This window comes from Palaemon carinicauda, chromosome 3 (genome assembly GCF_036898095.1).
Source record: "Palaemon carinicauda isolate YSFRI2023 chromosome 3, ASM3689809v2, whole genome shotgun sequence".
Classification (NCBI taxonomy): domain Eukaryota; kingdom Metazoa; phylum Arthropoda; class Malacostraca; order Decapoda; family Palaemonidae; genus Palaemon; species Palaemon carinicauda.
This window is the reverse complement of record NC_090727.1, coordinates 150608040-150620539: the sequence shown is the minus strand read 5'-3', so window position 1 is coordinate 150620539 and position 12500 is coordinate 150608040. Positions and strand designations below refer to the sequence as shown.

The 12500-nt window shown below is 32.4% G+C and overlaps 1 protein-coding gene across 1 annotated transcript in view; it reads left to right on the top strand.

The window, feature by feature from the left end:
- LOC137634733 (rhodopsin-like) overlaps positions 1-12500 on the top strand; it is a 276550-nt gene that overhangs the window by 251667 nt on the left and 12383 nt on the right. The window contains exon 5 of the mRNA XM_068367227.1: positions 492-625. Within this exon, the coding sequence (XP_068223328.1) occupies positions 492-625 (134 nt within the window). The remainder of the gene's footprint in view (positions 1-491; positions 626-12500) is intronic.

Below are 12500 nucleotides of genomic sequence, written 5' to 3'. Positions count from 1 at the left end.
TAACCATTATCCACAACGGTAACAATTATCCATGAAATATTGCCCCCCTATCTCTCTCTCTCTCTCTCTCTCTCTCTCTCTCTCTCTCTCTCTCTCTCTCTCTCTCTCTCTGAGAGACCAAAATATTTGCACACAATTTAGACAATATGTAATGCAGTACAGATAAATACCGATCAGTTTCTTAACTACGTAATTCATTTAAGACTCTCTCTCTCTCTCTCTCTCTCTGTCTCTCTCTCTCTCTCTCTCTCTCTCTCTCTCTCTCTCTCTCTCTCTCTCTCTCTCTCTCTCTTTTCATTATAATTATTATTATTATTATTAATTGCTAAGCTACAACCCCAATTGAAAAAGCACAATGCTATAAGCCCAGGGGCTCCAGACAGGGAAAATAGCCCAGTGAGGAAAGGGAACAAGGAAAAATAAAATTTTTAAGAAGAGTAACAACATTAAAAAAACATCTCATTTTTATGTTTCCATCATTGTCTTCACAGGCTGTCAAATCTACGGTTTCGTGTCTCTGGTCTCGGGCCTGTCCGCCATCTGGTTTCTCACTGGCATCAGCTGGGAGAGGTACCGAGTGATGAGGACATCCTACAGCACGCAGGAGATGCATTCTAGGGTCAAGGTGAGCTGGAAGGGTTTGCGTTGCTCTTAATGAGGTAGTTTCACTGTGTTTGTATAGGCTGGATGTGTCGTGGATGTTCTGTTATTGTTATGTTCTAACCCCTGTTTGTGTGTTTGTTTGTAAACAGCTTCCTGTGTGTGTGTGTCGAGGATTTTCTGTAATTGTTATTAGCTCCGCCAAAGAAGTTGGAAGGTAGTTATGTTTTACCCCCTGTTTGCGTGTTTGTTTGTGAACAGCTTCCTGGGGGTGTGTCGTGGATTTCATGTTATTGTTATTACCTCCCTCAACGAAGTTGGAAGGAGGTTAGGTTTTAACCCCCTGTTTGTGTGTTTGTTTGTGAACAGCTTCCTGGGGGTGTGTCGTGGATTTCATGTTATTGTTATTACCTCCCTCAACGAAGTTGGAAGGAGGTTAGGTTTTAACCCCCTGTTTGTGTGTTTGTTTGTGAACAGCTTCCTGGGGGTGTGTCGTGGATTTCATGTTATTGTTATTAACTCCGCCAACGAAGTTGGAAAGACGTTATATTTTACCTCCTGTTTGTGTGTTTGTTTGTGAACAGTTTCCTCGGGGTGTGTCGCGGATTTTCTGTTACTGTTATTACCTCCCTCAACGAAGTTGGAAGGAGGTTAAGTTTTACCCCCTGTTTGTGTGTTTGTTTGTGAACAGCTTCCTGTGTGTGTGTGTGTGTGTCGAGGATTTCTGTTATTGTTATTACCTCCGCTAACGAAGTTGGAAGGATGTTATATGTTACCCCCTGTTTGTTTGTGAACAACTTCCTGGCCACAATTTTAATCGTAGAGTAATGAAACTTACAGGGATTAACTGTTATGTAAATGGCTGCAAATGGTTTGTGTGTTTGTTTGTGAACAGCTTCCTAACCACAATTTTAATCGTTCAGTAATGTAACTTACAGGGATTAATTGTAAAAGACTGGAAATTATTAAATTTTGGGAGGTCAAGGTCAAAGTTCAATGTCACGAGCAAGCAAAATGTCCAATTCACGTAATCAGCCATAAGTTTTTGACATCGTTATCACAGAGACTTCAAACTTTGTTCATATTTGAGTGCATAGAAATCCATGACAATTAATACATGTTAAGGTCAAAGGTCAAGGTCGAGAAATTAGCGGCCGCGGGGGAGGTATGCGTTCTACTGCGTGCCCCTCTAGTTATTAATATTATAAATTTTTATTTTTCACTAATCATTATTAAAGAAATTTATTTTAGGATCAATGTGGGTGTGTCGAGGATTTTCTGTAATAGTTATTATCAGTAATATAGATTGTTGCTGTTGACTTATTATTATTATTATTATTATTATTATTATTATTATTATTATTATTATTATTATTAAGAAAATTTATTTTAGGATTGCTTTTGGTGTCGTTGATTTTCTGCTATCGTTATAGTAAGTATTATAGATAGTGGTTGTTCACTTATTATTTTTAAGGAAATTTATTTCAGGGTCAATATGGGTGTGGCGTTTATTTTCTGTTATTGTTGTTATTAATATTAGGCTTCTATTGTTGATTTATTATTATGAAAGAAATTTATTTTAGGATCAATGTAAAGCCGGTTTTATCATGTAGTACTTCTGAAGGTGGATTTAGTTCGACTTCTATAGAGTAAATGAACCTTTGTTTATTCTATAAATCCGAGAAGCAACGTTATTTATTTCTTAGTTATGAATATTTTAAAAGTAGGCTAATGGGTGACAATTCTGATTTATTTTATAAACTTATCTATATTGAGAAGAGCTTCGAAAATTACTATTCTGATTTATTTTATAAACTTATCCATATTGAGAAGAGTTTCGAAAATTCCAACACAGGAAGATTATTGTTACCAAACGAAAGATAAAAAAAAAAAAAAAACACTGACAGGGACTTGGCTCCATTCCGATTTTTTTTTTGGGGGGAGGGGGGTTCCCCCTCCCCTCCTCTCCTCCCCCCTCCCCCCATCTTCCAAAATCTTGCATCCCAGTCGTGCAGACTCACTAATTGGATTACTTTCTCATTTTCCTGTATGTCTTTCCTGCTTTATTATTATTATTATTATTATTATTATTATTATTATTATTATTATTATCAATTGCCAAGCTACAACCCTAGTTGGAAAAGCAAGATGTTATAAGCCCAAGGGTTCCAAGGTGGAAAAATAGCCCAGTGAAGAAAGGAAATAAGGAAATAAATAAACGATATAAGAAGTAATTAAAAATTAAAATAAAATATTTTAAAAACATTGACAACATTAAAACAGATATTTGATATATAAACTATAAAAGGATTTATGTAAGACTGTTCAACATAAAAACATTTGCTGCGAGTTTGAACTTTTGAAGTTCTACTGATTCAACTTCCCCGATTAGGAAGATCATTCCACAACTTGGTCACAGCTGGAATAAAACTTCTAAAGTACTGTGTACTGTGTAGTAATGCGCCTCATGATTTCTCTAGTTAATAAATAAATATCTTTCTGTATAAATTCATACTATTTCTACTCTTTTACTGTATATATGTCCAGTTGGACACAGGCATTTCAGACACACCTCGCTCTTAGTAAGTGCACCCTTTCATGCCCTTAGAGTAAGTGCACCCTTTCACGCCCTTAGAGTAAGTGCACCCTTTCACACCCTTAGAGTAAGTGCACCCTTTCACACCCTTATTGTAAGTGCACCCTTTCACACCCTTATAGTAAGTGCACCCTTTCACACCCTTATTGTAAGTGCACCCTTTCACACCCTTATAGTAAGTGCACCCCTTCACACCCGTACAGGGCAACGGGTTCATGCATCTGTTTGGTTACTCCTCGCGCAGTAAGAGTGTGAAAGTGTTCATTTCTCCAGAGCGAGGTGTGTCAGGAATTCCCGCATCCAACTGTACGACAGTTACAATTCGTGAAAAATACAATTTTACGCCAAAGGATTTTCACATATATGTTGTTGTGTCATCACCTTATCAGCTCAATGAAAAAAAAAATATTTTAAGTTATCTTTGGCATTTTAATAAAACAGTATTTCTACGAAAATATGCTAAAACTAAGAAAGCCTTTCCCATAATTGTTACAAAATTACGCCAAAAGATCTATCGGTAGGATTTTTTTTTTTATTTCTTATACATGAAAAGATCAGAATAGCTCCACAAATTGAAAGAAGATGATGATGAAGATGATGATTATTAATATTATTATTATTATTATTATTATTATTATTGATTATTATTTATTTTGTTATTATATATTATTATTTTATTTATTATTTACTTATTTTTTATTATATATTTTTATTTATTATTATTATTATTATCATTATTATTATTATCATTATTATCATTATTATTATCATTATCATTATTTATTATTATTATTATTATTATTATTATTATCATTATTCATTATTATTATTATTATTATTATTATTATTATTATCATTATCATTATTTATTATTATTATCATTATTATTGCTATTATTATCATTATTTATTATTATTACTATCATTGCTACTATTATCATCATCATTATTATTATTATTATTATTATTATTATTATTATTATTATTATTATCATCAACATTATTATTATTATTATTATTATTATTATTATTATTATTATTATTATCATTACATAAAAAAAACACGCCATTAAACCCAATTCTCCTTTGGAGTAAACGAACAGGCCTAAACTTCACGGACATCATCCCTAGCCTCCTAGCTTAGGATATCGGTTTCAGATAATAAAATGGCTAAGGGTTCATCCCTAAATGGAAAACCTTTCTTGCGGCTCCCCTACCCGCCATATGACCTTATAACTTCGATAATTAGTTACTGGATCAAATTTGTTTGCGGGTGGCACGTGGACGGGCGTGCGTGGGAGCGCGCATGGTAAACAGAAGTGGTTCGAACTGATGGATCGGAATTTAGGTTTCATTCAAGTCCATCTTGGTCGCTAGCTTCAGAGAGATTGGGTAAGATCGATTGGAAGTGGACTGGGGATTAGGATTGATTTGAAAAGGATTAGGCAGATACATTAGGTTCTTCCAAACCTAATATATCTGCCTAATCCTTTTCAATTTTTTGTGTAGTGTCCAGATGATTTTTTTTTTTTTTGCAGTTTATTTAGATAATTTCAATATCTTCCAAACTGGATTCATGTGTCTAATAATTTTCAAGATTCACTTGAAAATGATTTAAAAAAATCATGTTTGGAAGATATTGAAATTATTTAAATGACCGGCAAAAAAGAAAAAGAAAAATAAATAAATAAATAAATAATATCTAGACACCACAAAAAAAAAATGTCAGATCAAGTTATAAAGAAGTATGAAAACAAGATTATTTACATAGCAGATAAGAAGATATTAAAAATTAGAATAGCAATTTAAAGTAAATAGTTGACAAGATGACCAAACAAAAAACGTTTAAACAGGTATTTAACAAAAGATCGTTGAATGATGCAGATTATATTGTATTACAACGCAGCTGTGAAGTTGCACCGACTTCAATGATCAATTTGGAATCTTGTATTTCTTTTCTTCTTTGCTCAAAAGAAAGCCGAGTCATTTGCATGAATCGCAAAACTGCATAATGTTGAATGACATAAGATTGGCGTTTTGACGCCCGACCAATAACCGACTGTAAACATTAAATCGTAATCTCTTGATTTAAGCGAGCTTTAACCCCTTCTTCCCTTGAATTGTAAGCCGCTGGTAATACCATAGAATGCTAAATGGACCGATGAGGTTGCATCTTGACTTCAATTTCCTATTCAATGCACTGCAGTTCAGTGGATACTAACCTCTTGGCAATGGTAGAAGAGACTTTTTAGCTATGATATGCAGCTCTTCTAGGAGGAGGACACTCCAAAATCAAACCTTTGTTCACTAGTCTTGGGTAGTGCTATAGCCTCTCTATCCATGGTCTTCCCCTGTTCTCTTGCCTGAGAGTACACTCAGGCACACTATTATATCGTATTTCTCTTCCTCTTTTTTTTTCTTTTTTTATTATAGCATCTGATTCAAGGTTGCTACCGTTCTTAAAGTATTTCATTTTAATTATCCATTACTTCTCTTGTAGTTTAGTTATTTCCTTTCCTCACCGGTCTATTTTTCTCTATTGGAGCCCTTTGGGTTATAGCATCCAGATTTTCCAACTAGGGTTGTAGGTTAACTTGTAATAATAATAATAATAATAATAATAATAATAATAATAATAATAATAATCGGCACTTGTTGCGGGAAGGGTGTCGGCTTACCGAAGCTCATGAAGGATTTGTGAATAGGCCTTCCTGAAAATGAATCACTCAAATGGTCTTAAACTCATTCACGATGTAGGTGAGTTAATACTTAAGAAGGGTTTAACCTTACAAATCATTCATAATTAAGTTGTTGAATCGGTGGAACTTCAGAATTCTAAACTTGTAGCGTATGTTTTTATGTTGTACAGGCTGACACAAGTCTCTTTTTACAATATATATATATATATATATATATATATATATATATATATATATATATATATATATATTGTGTGTGTGTGTGTATATATATATATATGTATATATATATATATATATATATATATATATATATACATATTTATATATATATATATTTATTTATATTATATATATATATATATATATATATGAAAGATATTTTTCAGTGTTGTTACTGTTCTTAAAATATTTTCTTTTAATTGTTTTTTATTTAATTTTCTTATCTTTTTTTCCTCACTTTCCTCTTTTTCCCTGTTGGAGCCCTTGGGCTTATATCATCCTTATTTTCCAACTAGGGTTGGGGTTTAGCTAATAATAATAATAATAATAATAATAATAATAATAATAATAATAATAATAATAATAATAATAATATTGTTGTTGGTAGGATGGTATGCAATAATGTAGATGTATTTTAGTTCTGAATAGCTATGCCGTTAAAGCTAGAATCCTTAATGTTTTTATGAAGTTTGATATAAATTAGAAATTTACTTGTATTGACCACGAAACTTTGTTGATTTCCATCATACATATTTATGTTTGTATATACATATATACATAATTTCATCGCTAACGTTCATGATTTTTATTTATTTAAATAAACCATAACACTTTTTTAATATTTGTGGCTCAATTGAAATAATTAAAATCACAAATGTTAGTGATGAAGTTAGCAGAAACGATCAATTGTTACAAACATGCAAATAGACGTAATGGTCAGGGTAGTGCTATAACCTCTGTTATAGCACTGTCTTGGGTTAGAGTTCTCTTGCTTGAGGGTACACTCGGGCACACTATTCTATCTAATTTCTCTTCCTCTTGTTTTGTTAAAGTTTTTTTTTATAATATATATAGGTAATATTTATTGTAATGTGCCTGTTCTTAGAATATTTTATTTTTCCCTGTTTCCTTTCCTCACTGGGCTATTTTCCTTGTTGGGGCTCCTGGGCCTATAGCATCCTGCCTTTCCAGCTAGGTTTGTAGCTTAGCAAGTAATAATAATATTGATAATAATAATAATAATAATGATAATAATAATAATGATGATGATGATGACAACTATTAAGCAAAATAAGCATGTGCTTAGGGCATCAAGGTAAGAGGGGCACCACAGATTCATCATTCAGGCAGATTCAGAAATCAAAAACCGTGCTGAAAGATGTTCAGCCAAATGTTGCAAAAAAAAAAAAAAACTGGATTTACCGGCCAAGTTGCAAAGGTGTGACTTTTTTCACACAAATCTCACATGTTATACCGATTATAGATCAAAACTAATCTCCGCCATCATAAGTAGACTCAAATCCAACAAATTCCACTTTGATTACTTCAGAATCAAAATGTTATTAAGTGCCCCATGTAGGTTCATGTAGCCATACACTGTTAGGAAAAAAAAAAAAAACGCAACTTTAATGGGAAGTTCTCCGTAAAAATATACTGTTCTCAACCGTATTTCAGTAAAGTACAGGCGACCGTACTTTTATCTGACATTATTATTATCTTTTACGGGTTGGTGACCGTCAATATATCCGTTTTTAAAACGATAAATGCATAGCAACATTTATTCCAGGATCTTTACTGTTTTTATTATTAGTATTAGTATTATTATTATTATTATTATTATTATTCCCTAAGCTACAACCCTAGTTGGAAAAGCAGGATGCTATAAGCCCAGGGGCCCCAACAGGGAAAATAGCCCAGTGAGGAAAGGAAACAAGGAAAAATAAGATATTTTCAGAACAGTAACATCATCTAAATAAACATTTCCTATATAAACTATAAAAATTTTAACAAAACAAGAGAAAGAGAAACCAGATAGAATAGTGTGTCCGGCAAATTTTCATCAGTGTATGTGCTGCAATAGAAATAAACAGCGATAGTGTTGAAATAAACAAAAGACGATAGTTTAGTGTACCCAAGGTCTGTATATAGACCATGCAGGGAGGCCCTAAGAAAAAAAATGAAAGTTGAAACTTAATAAAATATTTTCTAAAGGTTAAATATTGTTTTATTTACATTGACTGTGTGATAGATCTACGTTCTTAATGGGTCTCGCCAACACTAAGCCCCTTCAGATGACGTAGGTGCGCAGAAGAGCCTTAAAATCGGTACGTTGTCTGGCTGACCTTGTATATCTGGACCGTGAGTGGACCATAGTGATGGTGGCGAAAGCAATCTCTCCACAAAAGATGAAAGTAAATCATAATGTTGCAAAGGATCCAGGGTTGAGACTTCTTTTCTATCCTGATGATGCAGCTTATGTGTGTGTGCGTGTGTGTGTGTGTGTGTGTGTGTTTTGTGTATGATTCACTGTTAAGAATTTGCATTAAAAAAAAAACCGGTAAATGCCTGGCAACATTTATTCCAGGATTTTTACCGTTTTAAAAACGTATATATTGACGTAAAGTGACATAACGGTCACTAACCCGTAAAAGATAATAATAAAGTAGGGTTAAATTATGGTCGCCTGCATTTTACTGAAATACGGCTGAGAACATTACAGTATGTTTTTTACGGAGAATTTCTGATTAGAATTACGTTGTTTTTTAACAGTGTATGTATGAACATATACGTAGAAAATTGTAGTTGAATTTAAACAAACTGACAGAAGACAATATTATTCATAAACAGAATTACGCAATATAAGAAGAAATGAAATACGGCTGAGAACAGTATATTTCTACGGAGAATTTCCGATTAAAATTACGGTGTTTTTTAACAGTATGTATGAACATATACGTAGAAAATTAAGTAATGGAATTTAATCAAACTGACAGAAGACAATATTATTCATAAACAGAATTACGCAATATAAAAAGAAATGAAATACGGCTGAGAACAGTATATTTCTACGGAGAATTTCCGATTAAAAGTACGGTGTTTTTTAACAGTGTATGTATGAACATATACGTAGAAAATTAAGTAATGGAATTTAAACAAATTAACAGAAGCAAATATTATTCATAAACAGAATTACACAATATAAGAAGAAATGAAATACGGATGAGAACAGTATATTTCTACGGAGAATTTCCGATTAAAAGTACGGTGTTTTTTAACAGTAGGTATGAGCATATACGTAGAAAATTAAGCAATTGAATCTAAACAAATTAACAGAAGCAAATATTATTCATAAACAGAATTTAAAAAAAAAAAACGCAATATACATACATACATATACCAAGGCACTTCCCCCAATTTTGGGGGGTAGCCGACATCAACAAATGAAACAAAACAAAAAAGGGGACCTCTACTCTCTACGTTCCTCCAGCCTAACAAGGGACTCAACCGAGTTCAGCTGGTACTGCTAGGGTGCCACAGCCCACCCTCCCACATTATCCACCACAGATGAAGCTTCATAATACTGAATCCCCTACTGCTGCTACCTCCGCGGTCATCTAAGGCATCGGAGGCAGCAGCAGGGCCTACCGTAACTGCGTCGCAATATAAGAAGAAAAATAATGTAAGCAAAATGTATCACGGGAATTCTCAGCGTATTTTGTTACCATCTTTGGTCTCCGCTCTCTATCCCTAATGCTATTGTGAAGGGGATTCTTACACGCGTCAGTGGCTCTTCCTTATTAGGAATTGAATGGCTCGATACTTTTCGTCCGAAACGAGAGAATGGAGGATTCTGCTATAAAAGAAATACTCGCTTTTTAATTATAAAAAAAACGTACTCTTTTTTTTTTTCTTATTATTAAAAGCTACCCGTTTTTAATGATATATAAGTACTCTTATTTCTTATATAAAACTTCTCTTTTTTTCATTATATAAAACCACTCTTTTTTTCATTATATAAAACTACTCTTTTTTTTTTAATTATTAAAAACTACTCGCTTTAATCATAAAAAAACTACTCGTTTTTAATTAGAAAAAAACTACTCGTTTTTAATTGATAAAACTCTCCTCTTTTTTTTAATTATATAAAACTACTCTTTTTTTTTCATTATAAAAACTACTCTTTGTTAATTATAGAAAAGCTACTCTTGTTTTATTATAAAAAAACTACTCGTTTTTTAATTATAGGAAAGCTACTCTTTTTTTATTATAAAAAAACTACTCGTTTTTTTATTATAAAAAAACTACTATTTCTTAATCATGAAAAACTACTAGTTTTTAATTATGAAAAGCTACTCGTTTCTCATTATGAAAAACTACTCGTTTTTTCATTATAAAAAAATACTAATTTTTAGTTATAAAAAACTACCATTTTTTTATTATGAAAAACTAGTCGTTTTTAATTATATTATATGAGGAAGTTAATACTCACATTAAAACATGAATAAATAAAATGAAATTTTATAATAGCAATGATATACTTGTGAAAGTAATTCTCTTATTTACGAGAAAAAAGATTTATTATAAACTTTTCGGACGATGGATGATAAAGAAAATGTAAGAGAATGGACGATTCTTCTATTAAAAATACTCGTTTTTATTTATATAATATGAAGTTAATACTTACCTTTGACATTATTGAATAGAAGAAAATTTTGTATTTTAATGTTATGCTTGTTAACGTAATTTCTCAATTTCTCTATTTACGAGAAAAAGAAATTAAATCTATTCTTTTCTGACGATGTATAAAGAAAAAAATAAATTCCACATTTAATTCTTGGAAGAAAAGAGAATTATAAAACCACTTTTTTTCTGACAATGTTTGAGAGATTAGATATTCCAACATTCAGCATTTTGGAAATTCAGGAAAATACAGACTTCTTGTAACTCTATAAGCAGAGGCAATTAATCTCCACTCTAGATTATGTATTTCCTTATTTTATTCCCTCACTAGGCTGTTTTTTCTGTTGGAGCCCTTGGGCTTATAGCATCCTGGGTTTCCAGTTAAGGTTGTAGCTTAGCTTGTAATAATAATAATAATAATAATAATAATAATAATAATAATAATAATAATAATAATAACAATTATTATTATTATTATTATTATTATTATTATTATTATTATTATTACTTGCTAAGCTATAAACCTAGTTGGAAAAGCAGGATGCTATAAGCCCAGGGTCTCCAACAGGGAAAATAGCCCAGCGAGGAAAGGAAACAAGGAAAAATAAAATATTTTAAGAACAGTAACAACATTAAAATAAATGTTTCCTATATAAACTATAAAAACTTCAACAAAACAAAAGGAAGAGAAATGACATAGAATAATAACAACAACAACAACAACAGCAATAATAATAATAATAATAATAATACCACCACCGAGAAACATGGAAAGAAATTACAAGAGAAAGATACAATGGAAAAACCTAATTATTTTTTTTTCTATTCAGATAAAGAAGAGAAACCCTTTTAAAGAATCAAATCATATATAAAAAACCAAGAAACTAGAAGAATGAAAAAAAGGAATTTATTCAGAGTGCTCCAATCCCCGATATAATCGAATGTCCTCAAGAACTTATATTATTAATTCTGAGGAAAGAAGACTTCAAAGAACACCAAATAGGCTTCCATAAGCTTTTTTTATTATCTTATTTTTTTAATCTATTTTTACTCTTTTCTGGAGAATGATCACTGAAGACTACGGACATTCCAGTCTTCTGGAAGTCGACTATTAACTATTGATTACTCGAATCCTCTTTCCTGGTCTTTTGGCTTTCCTTGGAGGTAATAAAAGGTTATTAGAGAGAGTAAGACCCCTTTTAGTCTTTACAGATTCCCATTAGTTGAGGAATTATGTGGTTAAAGGCTATTGTTGCAGAGAGAGAGAGAGAGAGAGAGAGAGAGAGAGAGAGAGAGAGAGAGAGAGAGAGAGATTTATAATGAATAGTTTCCTCGTGGAATTCTGTACATTATTCTCTCTCAGAGAGAGAGAGAGAGAGAGAGAGAGAGAGAGAGAGAGAGAGAGAGAGAGAGAGAGAGATTTATGATATAGTTTCCTGGGGGGAATTCTGTACATTATTCTCTCTCAGAGAGAGAGAGAGAGAGAGAGAGAGAGAGAGAGAGAGAGAGAGAGAGATTTATAATGAGTAGTTTCCTGGGGGGAATTCTGTACATTATTCTCTCAGAGAGAGAGAGAGAGAGAGATTTATAATGGGTAGTTTCCTGGTGGAATTCTGTACACTATTCTCTCTCTCTCTCTCTCTCTCTCTCTCTCTCTCTCTCTCCTCTCTCTCTCTCTCTCTCTCTCTCTCTCTCTCTCTCTCTCTCTCAGCAGCAGCAATCTACAGCCTTCGACTAGCCACCACCAGTAACAGCATTACGGGTAGAGTTATTGAATGAAAAACCATTCCTTTTTAACTAGACCATATCGCCTGTGGCCATCTGTAGTTCATACGGATCATTAAAAGCCGCCCATGAATGGCATTAGTAAGGGGACAGTGGCAATGCCCTCGAGACTGACCATATATGCATCTGATCAGTGCC